The following is a 17,378-nucleotide window of genomic DNA, read 5'->3' on the forward strand; positions in this document are numbered from 1 at the left end:
TTTAATAACCTTTTTAAAAAATAATAAATATAATAATAATCCAGTCAAATAAGGGTTTAACCTCGGAATGAATGTTAGTAGAAATTTTTTTTGCTCAATATCTTCCTTTTGCCATTCTATAACATATCTCAAAAGTCTAGAAAAATCTCATGTCCGCTTGTCCCGATTTCAAGGTCAAATCGCGAAATGGAGATTTTCAAAATTAGCAAAAATAGGCTATGGTATTATATACACATATGATACATGATTTCAAAGTATTTTTTAACGTTGATTCCAAAAAATCTAAAATCAAGGCAATCTGACGTCTCTGAAAAAAGTTATACCTGTTTTTCATCTTTCAACCCATATTATTATAACAGTAGTTGCTAACTTACCACCGAAAAACCCTTTAAAGTAATGGTAGCGGAATCATATTTTGCATGAGGGTTTTCATATCTATTATCATTAAGAATCAAAACAATGCAATGCAAAAAAACATTTATATCTATGACAAATAGTATTTTTTGAGAAAAGGGGAAATTTTGGGATGTGCACTAAAAAACATCCTGGTACAATCTTGGAATTAGTGCTAATAGGCTAATTTTTTTGTTTCTATCTTTGTTTGGATATTCTATAACTTATGTCAAAAATCTAAAAAAAAATCTCATGTCCGCAAGTTCTAATTTTCCAGGTTAAACTAAGTTAGGTGCAGATTTAAAAAAAAATAATAAGAAAACTTTAGATTCTTATATGTATACCAACATAACCCATATCATTTCAAGGTATTTTTTAACGCTGATTCCAATAAAACCCACAAACAAATCAATATGACCATCCCTGAAAAGTAATGTACCTTATTCATGTTGATCTGACACAAATATCTGAAGAGTAGTTTTTCAATTTTTTCAAATCTGCACCTTATCTTCAAACCAAGCAAATTAGGACTTGCGGACATGAGATTTTTTTAGATTTTTGAGGGTAGTTAAAGAAACTTTTGAGATATGTTATAGAATGCCAAAAGGAAGATATTGAGCAAAAAAAATTTCTATTAACATTCATTCCGAGATTTACCCCTTTATTTGACTGTATTATAATAGTAATAATATAAAAGAATATTAGGCGTCTTAAACGCCACTTAAAACACATTTTATACGTTTACTTATTAATTTTCGAAACAGGTTTTTTTCAAAAACTTACAACATTTATAAAACCACTTTAAATATGCGTCAGAAAACCGCATTTTATCTTATTCTTTACCTACATTTAATCTTGCAAATGAATATAAAAATTGTTCGTATTCTCAATTCCAGTGCGACCACACCAGCCCGTAATTGAATTGCTATCCAAGCCCGATCAGGATGAAGCTTTTGCAGCCGAAAGCAAATTCGCTGCACGTTGTATTGTTCGTGATGGTCGACCAGCTGCGAACATTACTTGGTTTGTTGATGACTTACCCATTTACCAAGGCCTCAATCCACCAGAGGTGATTGAATCCCAAAGTGACAAAAATGTCACCCTCTCGACCACAGCACAATTATTGCAGAAATACTTAACGCCCGAGGACGATGGCAAAATGCTAATTTGTCGCGCCCACCATCAAACCGACCGTGAACAGCCACAGGAGGGTAAATTTTTACTCAAAGTCAGATGTAAGTACAAAAAAACACCTTTTCCCGCACTCATACCTCCATTTCCATTAACTGAATTGAATTTTTAACCATCATTTTATCGTGTGTGTGTGTCTGTTGATGATGTCATTGCAGATGCCCCAGTTCCACAACCCGAGACAACTGTTTATGGCCTTTACCTGGAACATACTGCCATGGTCAATATTACAATTCGAGCCAATCCGACGCCCATCACCGAATGGACCATCGAAGGTATTGCCATTCCGCAAGGCACCCAAAGCGGACGTTATTCAGCCTACGAGCCAGTTCAACTAGGCAATGGATATTACAATGTTACACTAGCCATTGCCGGTCTCACACTACAGGATACAACGAAAACTTACAACCTCAAGGCCTCAAATGCATTCGGTGTACGAGAATATTCAGTGAGGATAAGTTCGTCGGCAACACCACCCAGTTCGGGACTCGATGTTGGATCGATTGTTGGCATTGCTGTGGCAGTTGCTATTCTTGTAATTATTGTTCTGTTGATTGGATTCGCTCGAGCTACAGGACGTTGGTGTTTCGGAGGTAAGTTTTTTTTTTTTTTTTTGAAATTTTGTTGGATTTTTGTCTATATCTTTGATAAAAAAATAATATTTGTTATATTTTATTTAAATTAAACAAAAATAATGGGAAGCCATAAGAGCTTATTTTTGGTCCTTCTACGAGCCGTATGAATGTCAATTTCCTTTCTGGCTCTGGTGACGTTTATAAGCTCAGGAAATGCAAATTCTTAAAGTTCAAAGTAGTGATGGGAACTATCGAATAAAAACTATCAAACTATCGATAGTTGTAAAATATTCATTCATTTGAAAGTTTTAAAACATTCATTCATTCATTGATTTAGTTACTATTTTCATGCGAATAGTTTTTTCATTCGATAGTTTTTTATTCGATAGTTTTTTGTTCGATAGTTTTTTCATTTGAATAGCTTTTTTTATTCGATAGTTTTTTTCATTCAAATAGTTTTTTTGCAGGATAGTTTATTCATGCGAATGGTTTTTTTTATTCGATAGTTTTTATTCGATAACTTGTTCGATAGTTTTTATCCGATAGTTTATTCGATAGTTTTTTTCAATAGTTTTATTCGATAGTTTTTATTCTAATGAATAAATGAATGAATTAATGAAATCATTTTGTTACTAACTATCGATAGTTCAAATCATTCGATAGTTCCCATCACTAGTTTAAAGCGCCTTAAATGTTCTGAGAAATATTGTTTCCATTAGCAAAAGATTCCCTTAAAAATAATTGTCTTCAGTTAAAAATTCCATAAATCCCTGTCATTGACCTGTTCTTAGCCTTGCCTTTTTGCCATATCTTAGCTGATTGCAACCAAACTAATCCCACTTCTGATACTTTTGTTATTAATACTTTCACTTTAATCATAATTTCGCGGATAAACTTTGAATATACAGGGTGTCCCACAGTCACCGCCTCAAACGAAAACCATGGATTCCTAAGGTCATTTTAAGTCGAAAAACTTAAGAGGTAATTTTCTCGTTTTCGTCCCGTTTTCGAGTTACCACGGTTTTTATGATTTTTGTTCTCTTTTCTCTTATCTAGCTTTATCTTTGCCAAACTACGTTTGATTTGAAAATTTTTTTTTAAAACCAATCAAGAATTTATTACAGTTTTAGTTTGTCTCAAAACTTTTTTTTCTGCGGACAACCGTTTCTCCACAATTTTGCATCAAACACAATTTTCTTCGTTTTTTAAGTTGTTTTTTTCCCTTTCATATCATTTAAGTCAAAAAAACACGTTAATAAGTATTAATTTTTTGTGCTTTTTATTAAAGCCCAGTTTATTTTCATAAAAAAAATAAGTTTTATTTCATAAAAAAGGCTAGTGAAATTAATTTAAAAAAATAAACAAACTGAGTGAATTAAAAAAAAAAATAATTTTTAAATAAAAAATTAATTTAAATGAATTAAAAACTTTTCCTGAGCTTTATTTATTTGTTCTTTTCTTAACCACAATAGCTCAGAAAAAGTTTTTAATTCATTTAAATTAATTTTTTATTTAAAAATTATTTTTTTTTTTAATTCACTCAGTTTGTTTATTTTTTTAAATTAATTTCACTAGCCTTTTTTATGAAATAAAACTTATTTTTTTTATGAAAATAAACTGGGCTTTAATAAAAAGCACAAAAAATTAATACTTATTAACGTGTTTTTTTGACTTAAATGATATGAAAGTGAAAAAAACAACTTAAAAAACGAAGAAAATTGTGTTTGATGCAAAATTGTGGAGAAACGGTTGTCCGCAGAAAAAAAAGTTTTGAGACAAACTAAAACTGTAATAAATTCTTGATTGGTTTTAAAAAAAAATTTTCAAATCAAACGTAGTTTGGCAAAGATAAAGCTAGATAAGGGAAAAGAGAACAAAAATCATAAAAACCGTGGTAACTCGAAAACGGGACGAAAACGAGAAAATTACCTCTTAAGTTTTTCGACTTTAAATGACCTCAGGAATCCATGGTTTTCGTTTGGGGCGGTGACTGTGGGACACCCTGTATACCATCTTGTTGTGACAGGATTTAAAGGAGGAAGGCGTACGTGTTGTCGTCCATTTCAAAGAACTCTTTCCCAATAATGAACTCTCTTGATCCTTGAAATCCTGGTAGAAGTAACTAAATACACACACAGAGTAAAAACAGAAACCACGCTGAGCGCCGCACGAGGACGACGAGCTAAGCTCGTTATTTTGCCATAATTTGGCTATGAAATGAAAACCATCTTTCTCTCTCTCTCTCTTTCACTGTTGAAATATTAATCTTGCTCGAAATGCATGAATCCTTATTATGGTTTCATCGTATAGTTTGTCGTTGTGTCCTTGCCATTTTGGATGGTGTGCAAAAAAAGGAAATGCAACTCATCAAACGCGTTTTGGACGATATTTCATAGTTATAGCAGAGTAATATAATTATACACAGCGCCCTCTATATTTTCCATCACAAGGGATTTTAAGGAAGAAGAAAAGTCCTTTAATCCAGTCTGTATTTAACAGAAGGATGACAAAATATCGCGAAATTTAAATTACTTTTGTCACAACTCATAGTCAGGTTCAGCACAATAAAATATATATGAATCTTACGCAAAGCTCTACACAAATGTCACATGGGAGTGATTTATATTTTCTTGATTCAGCATTATTCTTCCAAAAAAGGAGCAAAAGAAGAAGAAGAGAAAGTTCACATGCAAATGTGACATCAGATATCATTAAAAATTACCGCAAGTAAAACCAGAAAAGGAAAATAAACTTCGGCGATTTCCTTTTCAGTATCGAAATGTTCGAATCTTCGAATTCGAACGATGACTATGGAAACACCCTCTCCTACTGATTTTTTTTTTTTTTGTTGTAATCTCAAATCTAAAGGAACAGCTGTTCGGTGTAATTCCTTCTGTGTAGGATTAAAAATGTTTAAATTATGTTTTACTTAATCCTATTAGAATTTAATTTAAAAGTTCCTCTTTTTCATATTGAAAGATAGAAAGTGAGAGAGAGGAAAAAAAAATTGTAGAAAAGACGAAGGAAGTCGGTCTTCTCGATTGCATTTCGTCCTTGTAATCCAATTAAAAATTTATTTTCAAGAGAAAGTGTTTAAAAAGAAGCCCAAACCAAAATTCAAACCAAAGTAAAGTAAAGCTTCGATATGAAAATGAAGGAGAAAAGGAAAAGAATTTTTAAAATAGAAAGTTTAATGAGAATTAGCGTTAAGTATAAAATGGAAGTTCTTTGGCAACAGAGGCACAGGCACAGCAGCAGCCGCAGCATGACGAAGGACAATTTAAGTTCCTACATATAGGCATTAAGTGTATATTAGTATGTGCTCCTTAATAAGGAAAAAAGTATTTCTTGAAATTTCATGATTTAAACTTTTTGAAAAAGTAAACAAAAATTTTGTTCAACTTGTTTGAACTTACAATAATTAGCCAAGTTAGTCTAAGTAGGCATAGATTTTAGGTTTTAATTTAAAAGCAAAACTAGTTACACCTTGTGCAAAAGCTGTGAAGTTTTAATACACTGAAATTGTGTATTTGAAATTCTGAAAAGAAGGCATTTCTTAAATTGAATTCAAAAATGCATTTATATGAATATCCGATTTATACTCTGGTAGTCCAAATTTCAGTTTTTAAAAAGGTTATTTGTTAAATGCATCAGTATGATCTCAAAAAAAATATTTGAAATCGAGTAAGGATACCCGCAATACAACTTTTTCACACAAAATTGAAATAAGGATTTTTTAAAAAATCGAGTTCATTTTAGTAATCAATTTTTGTATTACATCCTCCGGCAAACATTGCCTTTGCAGCTAAATTTATTGTCAATAGCGAGACTTAATTCATCCACTTTTGCATTGAGACTTTTTATACTTTTGATTTGCGTTAGTGCGAAAAAGTTAGAAAATTAAAAATAATTAGAATCAAAATATTTTTTTGACGTGATAACGTCTTATAAATCGATGAACCATGGCAGCCACCACAAAAAAGTGACGCCATTTTCTCCCGTTCCACTCTCGCACTTTCGCAGTGCGGCAAAAATTTCAATTAGAAATAAACTATTAGAGCAACAAAAATCTTCTTAATAATCTGAAATTTAATAAAATTGAAGGATTTAAAAAATTTCATCTTTTAATAGGGTACATAGGGGTAAAATAAAACTGCAAAAAATTGGCTATTTTCTAAACGCGACAATGTATAGAGTTGAATTTTTTTTTAATCGATAGATAAATTTATTACAAAACTGACAATGGATTTGAAAAAAATTCTTAAAATTTCAAAACCAAGTAATAAATGATTTTCAATTTTGTTGTCACAGTTTTGAGATAACGGTAAAATAAAGTTCTATTTTTCAACAGGTTATATCTTTTGATCTAGAGCAAATACAAATTTGATTTAACTTTATTGAGCATCCTGATAATATTACCTTTCATTTGATATATCACACATAACTGTACATTCACTACAAGCTACACAATGTTAAATTAAAAAACTTGTAAAATACCTCGAAACACCTCTGGAGATCTGTTCATCATGAACAGCCAGCAGTGCGGGAAGTACCGTATTCTCAGTTTGAAATGTAGACATGGTTGGCTTTAAAAAATTCTAACTTTTTTTCTAGGCTTCGCAGAAATAAGATTGAAACGTCATTTGAAAGGTAAAATAATGAGCTTTCATATGATATAAAATTTTGTATAGGCTGTCATTGAAAAAATTGATTCAATAGCGTGAGAAAATAAAATGATTGTTTGAAATAAAAAAACGCTTCAATTGACTCATTTGAAACAAAAGCAAACAACCTGTTTTTAAACGACGTTATCACGTAAAATCATTGTCCGTAAACCGGCTTTACAGACAACCTCTTTTTTTGAACAAAAAAAAAACTTAATATTGTTGACTTTTTCTTAGAAAATCAACGAGATATAAGACGATTTTGCTCATTTAAAGTCACTGAACTTTGAAAAACATTATGAATTGTTTGTTACTATGTAAATTAAGCGTTTTTCAATTTTTGTATTGTATACATTTACTAAATTTATAGTGGGATGAAGTTCGAGGCCTGGGTTCGAATCCTAACCCAGAACTTACTTTTCAAGTAATATGCGAATAAGAAAAAAATTGTTTCCTATTTTTTTCGTTATATTATGATGTTTTTCTTGAAAAAAAATTTGTTGGAAAATTACACGTGTATAATAATTTAGCATATTGCATGTTCAAAAGTTTTGAAAATAATTTCAATCTGCGAATAAAATACCAATACGATCGCTATAGGCAGTTGTGTCCTTACAGAATCGTAACAGTTTACCCAAATCTATACTTCATTATCGATTGACAGGGAAAAGCAAAAGTGAATACATTTTATTTAAGGATAATTCATATCAATAAAAATAAAATTGAAAAGTAAACAAAGGCCAAAACCCAAAAGTTAAAAGTTTTTCGAAAAAATGAGTGATGAGAAAATTTAGGATTATGTATTAGACAAGTTGAAAAATCTATTAAATCGTAGCATATGCTTGAAAGTCTTGAGTGCATGTGTGAAAAAAATGGATTTTATATAAATTTCTGGCCAAAGTAACCCTCTTATGGAAAAAAAAGTTATGAATGAAAGATCTAAAACTTTTATTTATATAATTTTTTTTAACATAACTTCAAAAATATTTAGAAAAGTGGTGCAAAAGATAATTTTTTTTTTCTTAGGAATGAATATAAAAATAATATGTTGGAGTTCAAACAACATATTTTTCACATTGCCAAAAAAGTCAGAATGTTTTTTTTTTTACTAAATAAAAGCACAAAAATCGGATGAAAATTGAAAATGCTAGAAATTTTCGTCACTAACATGATTTTTTAATAAAAAACTGATTTTCGATTTTTTTGAAATAAAAAAAAACGTTCTTTTTTGTTAGAGATACAAATTTAAAAAAAAACTACCTACCTTTTGACCTTTTTCTCAATAATGTTTGAGTCATTTAAAAAAAATGAACAAGTTAAACTTATAGATCTTTTAGTTATCTACAACTTTTATAAATATTTTTTTTTATAAGAAATTTTGCCACAAATCGTTGAAAACCTCAGTTTTTAGACCTCTTATTGAAATTTCAGAAGAATATCTCTGATCAATATTATATTCTCCAGTTCTTAAAAAAAAAAAAGATTCACACAACAATTTGAACATTGACAAAAAAAAGTAAGAATTAATTAAATTTATGATGATATTTTGTATACAAAAACATTTTTGCACACTTCAAACACAATTTTTTTTTTATTTCTAAATTATTTAAAACCATTGAAAAAAAATATCTACCTACTCTTTAAACAAAAATCACAATGCATGTTTTATTTTCAATATTATGTTGTTTGTCCTCTTGTGTTTTTTTAATCATTAAAATTTTTATTAAATAAATACACTTAAATTTTACACAAAAAAAAAATGTACAATTTTACACAAAACAAACAAATTTTGAAGAAATTTTGTAACAATACATTATTTTTACAATGTTTCTCCTTATTAACAACAACGACAAGAGCTAAAAATAATTCAAAGTTGGAAAATACAATGTGCATTGCTGCAAATCTATCTGAAATTTAAATTATATATAAACTTTTCTTATAAATTTTCTTAAATATGCATTAAAAAAAAATTCAACCTACAAATCCCAACATTTATTAAAAAAAAAATTAAATAAAATAAAAAACCTACTTCCTCCAAACATTCGTTCTAAAATTAGTTCTTGTTGTTGTTGTTACAGGAGCAACATTGAACACTGACATTGGACCAGATTCTGAAGCCCAAATCAATCCACATCACAATGATGATTTCGAAGGACGTGATTTCGAAGGTGACCAACACATCGATACAACACCACAATCCGAAGAAGTTACCCCACCTGTCACCGACAAGCTGGAAGCACAAAAGAAGGCAGATTTGAAAAATGTTAAAAACACTAATGGACATCATAATGGCGGCAGCGATTTGAAATCCAATACACCCGTTTAAAGGGGTTTTTGTGTAACAAAAGATTGTTTCATTGTGCCAATTTCGCAGGACATTCTTTGACAAACAAAAAAAAAACTTTTTTTTTTTATTTTTATTAAATTTATTTTATTCTTCTTGGTTCAAAATTTAAATTTAAGAATTCTTAAAGATGACAAATATCTCATTTTTTTTACTGTTATTTTTTTTTCTTCTTCATAATTCATATAAAAATAAAATCAAATCTATAAAAAATATAAGAATGAATGCAGATAAAATATCTTTTCGAACGGATCATGTGTTGTGAATGCTGTAAAGTTTATTGTTTTTTTTTTATACTCGTATTTTGTCTGTTCTTTTTAGTGTTATACACGCACAATCTGTACTTTAATATTTTGTAATCTGTCACAATTTTTTTTTTTATTTTTTTTTTTTTATATTTTTATGCTGTAACAGAAGAATCTCATAAAACATCCAGTAAATCATTTTTCTTTTCCTTTGTATTTTTGTATGAATCCCAAATGGGAAACAGTGAGTGAAGAAAATGCAGTTGTGGTAAAAGAAGAACCAATTTGCTTTTCATTCTTTTGATCCTGAAATTGAAAGAATTTCTTTGAGAAGACATCCTTATCAAAATATAGGATTTTTATGTCCTTTCTGTAAAATTATCAATCAATAAAAATATGCCTTTTCTATCAGAAGATAAGGAGTTCTTTAAACAGTATTTTGTTAAATAATTCTTAAATACTCCAATTTACTGCCATTCACCACAGAAAAAATCCCTTATTGCAACTGCAGACTATTCACTCAATACCATTCAATTTATTCAATCACGAAAAACATTCACTTAAAAATAATAAAAAAAAACACATTCAAGAAAGTTTCATAAAAACAAACAAAACTTTAGATTAAGTTCAAAAGAAAAGCAGCATTCCTGCAAACAGTTTACCGTCCTTTTGTAATATTTTTTTTAATATAAAACTTTTATAATTATACAAAAAAATAATATTATTTAAGATTAATGAAATAAAAAATATAAAAAAACAAAATTTTTAGAATCAAAAATAAAATATATTCAGGCTATATACAAATTATATAAAAAAAAAATAAAATCTATCTCGAATACTATATCTCGAATTGAAAAATAATAAGGATATTTATAGTGTGTAATTTATTAAAATACTAATTAATTTTTACAATTAATAATTAAAAAATTAATATACAACTTTAAATTTTATACTTAAATCTCAATATAATATTTACTATTACCTTTTGAAAAATTTTATAATATATATAAATATTTTAATTTTTTCTTTTTATTATTTTTCACTAATATTTAAGTAGATTTTGTATAGAATTTAAGAATTTTTGTATAAATAAATTTAAAATAAACAAACAAAAAAAGTTAAAGAAAATTTTGTAAAAATTATTCCTTTAACTTTTAATAAACTTACATAAAATAAAAAAAACCTAGTTAAGCTATAATATCTACTTATATAAATTTTATTAAAATCTCTGCCTTTATTTTTTAATAAATATTTAAAAAATAAAAAAAATTAAATTGCATGGAATTTTAAATATAAATATAAATTAAATGATACATTAATGTTTTTGCTGAAAAATTCAAATGCACAAAAATTTTTAATATTATATTTTATGTAGTTTTTTTTTATTTTTATATTTTGTTCAATTAGTTAGGTTTACAAATTGTAAAGATAATTAAGGTTATAATGTGAAATAAATATGTTTTATATTAAAAAAATAATAATGATGATTTTTAAATTTTAAAATCGTTTAGAAAATGGAAATGGAAAACTTTGAAGAAAAATGGTTCAAAAAAAACCAAAAACAGTAGTTTTTGAAAGTCTATATTTAATCCAATTTTAGCCGTATTCAATTTTGGTGACCATTATGTTAAAAGATAAAGTATCTTCTTTTCTCCTTTACATGTTCAATATCTATAAATGCTCAAATGATAAAAATAGACCATTTAGTAAAAACATCAAAAATTTCTTTTTTTTTTTTCCTTTTATGAATAGTTTTTCTTAAGTTTTTTACAATATTTTAATTCTAATTTTTTTTCAAAAGGATACACATCGATAGCAAATTCAATTATCTACAAAAAAATGACTGAATAAAAATTTTCAAATTCGGCTTGCTTTTCAAGTTATGTAGAGACAAAAACTCAAAAAGTAACAGAAAAAGTCAAAAATATTGATCGTTACAAAAATGGTGATATCTTTATAATTTATCCATAGATTTTGAAGAAAATTATGTTTTTATCTTTGCCAGAAAATGTGCTATTACATAAAAAATTTAAAACTATGAGGATTCGATAGATTTTGATTTTTTCTTGCAGTAATAAAGTTTTTTTGCAGAAATTTTCTTTAAAAACTCGATTTTTTTTAAATGTTTTAATACATTGCACTTAAACAACTGGAGTGACCAAGACAAATTGTTCTAGCGTTTGTTGCTTATTTACTCAGCTTTCAGTCGCCGGCTTTTCTGTTCAGATTATTCGTTTATAATTACTCAAGATATAGCCCGAGTACTAAGTAGGCTGGAAAAAACAACAACAAAAAACTTTGAAAAATCATATTTATATAGATAAAATTTTGTTTAGATAATATTTTCGAGTCTTCTGGGCTCAAACCTATACGATGTATAACTACACTTGGTGTCCAAAAAATTTTTATATTTTTGTAAACTAGTGTAATAATACTGTTTTAGGAAAAGTCTACAGACAAGTACCTACTTAATCTATTTTCTGAACAATATTTTTTTCTTGTATCGAAATCTAAAAACATAATTATGTATAACTCAAAATCCACAAAACAAATTTAAAAAATTGGAATAAAAAACCTGTCATCGATTCAATGATCCTTTTCACACAAATTGCACCAAAAACAATCACATGTTTCTCATAGATAAGTTTCTTCTTTTTTAAAAGAAAGAAATTCACTTGAACAAATAATAATGTTTATAATAGGAGCTCTAATTTTAAAGCTAAAATTGATTATTGCATAAAAGTAGTTTCTTTAACTCGTTATATCTCCGAATTTACTTTTTTTTTACATGATTCGCTTCAGCTTTAAGCCCTCTATATGTCAATCTTAAATCAGTGAGGTCACATTAACTCCATATTGCACCAAAAATTTAATAACACCTTCCTTTAAATATTATATATAACACATTTGTTCACTGGGGCGTATACGTGTTTTTTAAATCAGTAAACAAAATCTGTTAAAAAGAATATTTTTTACTTACCATATAGAGCTGCGAGCAGTGAAATAGTAGTGTCTACTGCTTCATTTTTTGTATCTTGTGTGCCTTTGGTCTCAATTAAGTTTATGAACGGTCATAATGTGACAACCCTGCGAAAAAAATTAAAATCCAGCCTGATTGTTCGACTCTGACATGGTGATGAGACTAAACAAACATTTTAGTACTACTTTCGAAAATAATACAATAGCTCGAAAATATAAGATGGAAGGTATTCGTTCAAAAAAAAGAAAACGTCTCTTGGAAACAAGTATTTGCAACAAATTGTAACGATTCAATCAGCAGTAGTTTCAGTGTATTATTATTTTCACTATTAATACAGTCAAATAAGGAGAAAAAGGGGTAAATCTCGGAATGAATGTTAATAGGAATTTTTTTTGCTCAATATCTTCCTTTTGCCATTCTATAACATATCTCAAAACTCAAAAGTCTAGAAAAATCTCATGTCCGCTTGTCGCGATTTCAAGGTCAAATCGCGAAATGGAGATTTTCAAAATTAGCAAAAATAGGATATGCTATTATATACACATATGATACATGATTTCAATGTATTTTTTTATGCTGATTCCAAAAAATCTAAAATCAAGACAATCTGTCAACTCATATTATTATAACAGTTGCAAACTTACTGCCGAAAAACCCTTAAAAGTTATATTAGAGGAACCAAATTTTGCATGAAGGTTTTCATATCCATTATTATTTGGATTAAAAAAAATGCAATGAAAAAAACATTCATATCTCTGAAAAATTGGTATTTTTTGAAAAAAGGGGAAATTTTGGGATATCCACTAAAAACATCCTGGTACAATTTTGGAATCAGTGCTAATAGGCTAATTTTTTTTGTTTCTGTCTTTGTTTGGATATTCTATATCTTATGTCAAAAATCTAAAAAAATCTCATGTCCACAAGAAGATAATGTTCTTTCCTTTTTCAAATGCTACAAGGATCAATTTGTTCCACCAAAATTTAGCGCGCAATCAACATAAATTCCCGATTGATGGTGATTCGTAATCCTGACTTATTTTTACATTCCTCTAGTTTTAATGAAGCTGTTAATTTAATGTGCTTTCATTAAAAAAAAAAAAATGTTTTTTTCTAAAAATAATGTTAATAATCTTAAATAATCTCTACAAAAAAGGGGACTTAAAAAAGCTATCAAAATTGTATTTCTTAAAAAAAAGAGATTTTCAGTTTTTCAATCCGAAGTGATGTTACACTTTTTCCGACTACAATTATTATTTTTATTAAAGTAAATTTTAAAATCGCGACTGACAACTTTGATGGCGATGACGATGACGACGACGACGGTATGATGACTATGAGCTGAATTTGTTCAGCGAATTCAAAGCAACAAAAAAAAGTGTAACACACACAGCAAATTTATATGCTGCCACCACGGCTAAATCAGCAAGGGATGGGTTCAGCGAATATTATGATTTGATGATTATAATTTAATGAGAGAATTAAAATAAAATAAAAGGTAATAATAAAATTTTTGAATTCCAACTTACTTTCACCAGGGGCGTCGCAAGCTGAAATTTAAAAATGAAAAGGGCGCCAGCAATTTTTTTTTGGAAAGGAAATTACAAACCTTTTGGAGCGAAAAACGACGATGGAAAATTAAAAATAAAAAGAACGAATTTACTTTCTCTAGTGGAGATTTGAAAGCTTTTATTTGTTTGGGAAACCTTGCAATTAAGTAGGGCAAAAACCCAAAATCTTTTCGACCAATTAAACAAAGAGTTTTAGATTATTAAAATGGAACGCTAAGTTCAGTTTTTCGAACTGTTAAAAATTGAAACTAACTGGGTCGCGTGTCCCGCAATTTCGGGAAAATAAACCGGAACAAAAGCCAACGGATTTTTAAGCAAAAGGTTATTCAAAATTCACCAAGATAAAACGAATTATAAAACCAATGAAAAATATAAAAAAAACTACTTATCTTTTTTTTTCTGGATTGCCAACGATCCTATTGTTTTCCAATTTCCAACCCCAATTTCACCCTTGACCACTCTGCCAATTCTCCTCCTAATTTTTCTTTTTCAAAAATATTAATTTTAACAACCACTAAAATTTTTATTTTCGAACACTATTTAACGAAACTATACTGCCGAAATTAAATTCTTTACCACTTTAAAATTTTTCTAACTATTATCTTTTTTTTTTACAATTTTCCAATTTTAATCTTTCTTCTGAGCTTGCCAGTTTAAAAGTCAACGCCAGAAATTTTTCTTCCTGGGCGATCCTTTTTCGCTCTCATGGTAGGTAGGTAGAGATGGCGGTCAAGGCAAACCATGTTTGATTGACCCAATTAGCGCAGGATGCGCCGTTTTGATACCAAAACTTATGAAACCTGTGAGTGATAATTGGATTTATTTGAAATACATTTTTTAATTGGTTTTTAAAAAAGGGAAAAACAAGTGTTAGGCAGTCCTAAATCCACTTTGTTGCATTTAGGAACGAGATCAAGTCTTTGATCTTTGATTCTGAGATGTTATCTATGACATTAAAGAATTCGCTCCCCAGAGAGAGTGCTCTATTCCTAGCAAGGGCGGGACATTGACATAGGAAATGGTAGACCGTTTCTTTTTCTTGCTGGTCCAAGCAGCTGCGACAGTAGGTATTGTGCGGTATACCCAACTTTGCTGCATGTTCCCCTATCGGCCAATGTCCTGTACACACCGCAACGATTCTGCTAATATCTTTTCTGGGTCTAGAGATTAGGTCATATGTTTTGGATTTATTATAGGTGGGCCAGATTTTTCTGGATATGACGCAGCTAGTCAAGTTGTGCCACCTATTGTTAGCTTTTGTTAGGTATTTTAAGAAGATATCGCCCTTCATGACTCCTATGGGAATGTTGACTATTTCTGCTAGTGACTCATGAAGGGCTGATCCTTGCCTGGCCAGTTCATCCGCCTTTTCATTGCCTTCAAAACCACTGTGACCTGGGATCCAGATGAGAGTGATTGTGAGGCTTTCACTCAGCAATGAGAGTTCCTCTCTGCACTGCTGAACCAATTTGGAGGATGTCGTGACCGAAGCAATTGCTTTTATAGCTGCCTGACTATCTGTTAGTATAGCTATATTTTGGTTTTGATTTGGATATACTCTAAGTAATTTGCAAGCTTCTTTAATTGCCAGCAATTCCGCTTGGAATACACTTGCAAAGTTTGGTAGTCGAAAGGATTTTGAGATATTGAGGGATTCATAGTAGACACCCGAACCGACCCCACAGTCCATTTTTGAGCCATCAGTGAAAATGCAGGTGTCGAAGCCTCTCGTCACAATGCCCTCTTCCCAGTCTGATCTCGACGGGAAGCTGACCTTGCAATTCATTACAGTATTCAAAATAGGGGTGCAGTAGTCCGTGGGTGTCAGAAGCATATCCGATGGTATTAAATTTGTTGTGTCACTGTGACCAAAAGATTTTGCCTTCCAACTACCTGTTTCTTTTAGCCTTAAAACGCTACAAGAGACCTGGTATTTGATATGAAGGTCTATGGGTAAGAGGTGCAAGAGAACGTTTAGAGCCTCCGTGGGGCACGACCGGAGGGCTCCAGTCGTCCCTACGCTTGCTGTTCTCTGGATTTTCTTAAGTTTGTTGATGTTATAAGCTTTACTGAGTGCAGGCCACCAAACAATGGCGCCGTAGGTAAGAATGGGTCGTACAACCGCTGTGTAAGTCCATAGAATCATTTTTGATTTAAGACCCCATTTTTTCCCAAAGGTTTTACTGCAGGCATAGAAAGCAATGCTCGCTTTTCTAACCCGCTCTTCTATATTAAGCTTCCAGCTCAGTTTAGTGTCCAAAATTACACCTAAATATTTGGCGCTAGAAGAAAGTGATAAGATTTGGCCGTTGAGCTGAGGTAGAGGGAAGACAGGGATTTTGGTTTTAGTTGTAAAAAGCATCAGTTCCGTTTTACTTTGATTAACTCCTAGGCCACAGCTTGTAGCCCAGTTGCTAACTTTTCTCAAAGCCGTGTCAGTCATTTCACTGATCACAGGTAAAAACTTTCCTGATACAAGTACAACCAGATCATCCGCATATGCCACTGCCTTCACTCCACTTCTCTCAAGCTTCACGAGGATATTGTTCATGACAAGGAGCCATAACAGTGGGGAAAGAACGCCACCCTGAGGCGTACCCCTATTAACGCATTTAAAACAGTTAGAATTTCCTAAGCTTGCTTGAATTCTTCTCTCTTTTAGCATTGAAATAATCCAACTTCTGATATAGTCTTCTACTTCAAAAGTCACTAGGGCTTCGAGAATAGATTCGGTTAGGACATTGTTAAAAGCTCCCTCTACATCCAAGAAGGTAGCTAGGGTATATTCTTTAAAGTGTAACGAGTTCTCAATTGTTCGAACGACTTCATGGAGGGCTGTTTCCGTAGATTTGCCCCTCATATAAGCGTGCTGCGAACTGGCTAGAGGACATCTTTTAAAAATGTCTCTAATATGAGTTTCTAAGATTCGTTCTAAGGATTTAAGTAAGAAAGATGTTAAACTTATTGGCCGGAAATCCTTCGCGGATTCATGTCCTCTTTTGCCCACTTTGGGTATGAAAACCACGCTAACTTGTCTCCAAGACTTGGGCACATGATTAAGAAGAAGGCAGCCTTTAAAGATTTTTTCAAGCCATGGAACTGCTATCTCTTGCTGATTTTGCAGCATAATGGGCAGAATACCATCAGGGCCTGGGGATTTGTACGGAGAGAAAGTGTTAATAGCCCAAGCTATATTTTCTTTTGTTATCAGGAGGTTTACTTGCTCAGTCGTAACTGATAGCAAAGTGGGATTTATGTTCACTTCAGAGGTGCTATCAACGCACCCCGGAAAATGAGTAGTCATTAATAATTCTAAGGATTCAGCTGGAGATATTGTCCAGGATCCGTCAGACTTTTTAAGAAACGAGGGATTTGAGTGTTCCCTCGATAAAACCTTGCTAAGCCTGGCAGAATCCTT

General features: G+C 30.4%; 1 protein-coding gene across 3 annotated transcripts in view; it reads left to right on the top strand.

Annotated features, from left to right (window-relative positions):
• The window catches only part of LOC129906499 (fasciclin-3), a 272,879-nt gene that overhangs the window by 228,633 nt on the left and 26,868 nt on the right, over positions 1-17,378 (top strand). For 2 of the 3 annotated variants that reach the window (XM_055982280.1, XM_055982281.1), the window contains exons 3-4: positions 1,290-1,628; positions 1,743-2,177. In XM_055982280.1, the coding sequence (XP_055838255.1) occupies positions 1,290-1,628; positions 1,743-2,177 (774 nt within the window). Of the gene's footprint in view, positions 1-1,289; positions 1,629-1,742; positions 2,178-8,901; positions 9,270-17,378 lie in introns of those variants that run through there. The other variant, XM_055982282.1, reaches the window with a different exon arrangement.

The sequence above is a fragment of the Episyrphus balteatus genome, chromosome 1 (assembly GCF_945859705.1).
Source record: "Episyrphus balteatus chromosome 1, idEpiBalt1.1, whole genome shotgun sequence".
Taxonomy (NCBI): domain Eukaryota; kingdom Metazoa; phylum Arthropoda; class Insecta; order Diptera; family Syrphidae; genus Episyrphus; species Episyrphus balteatus.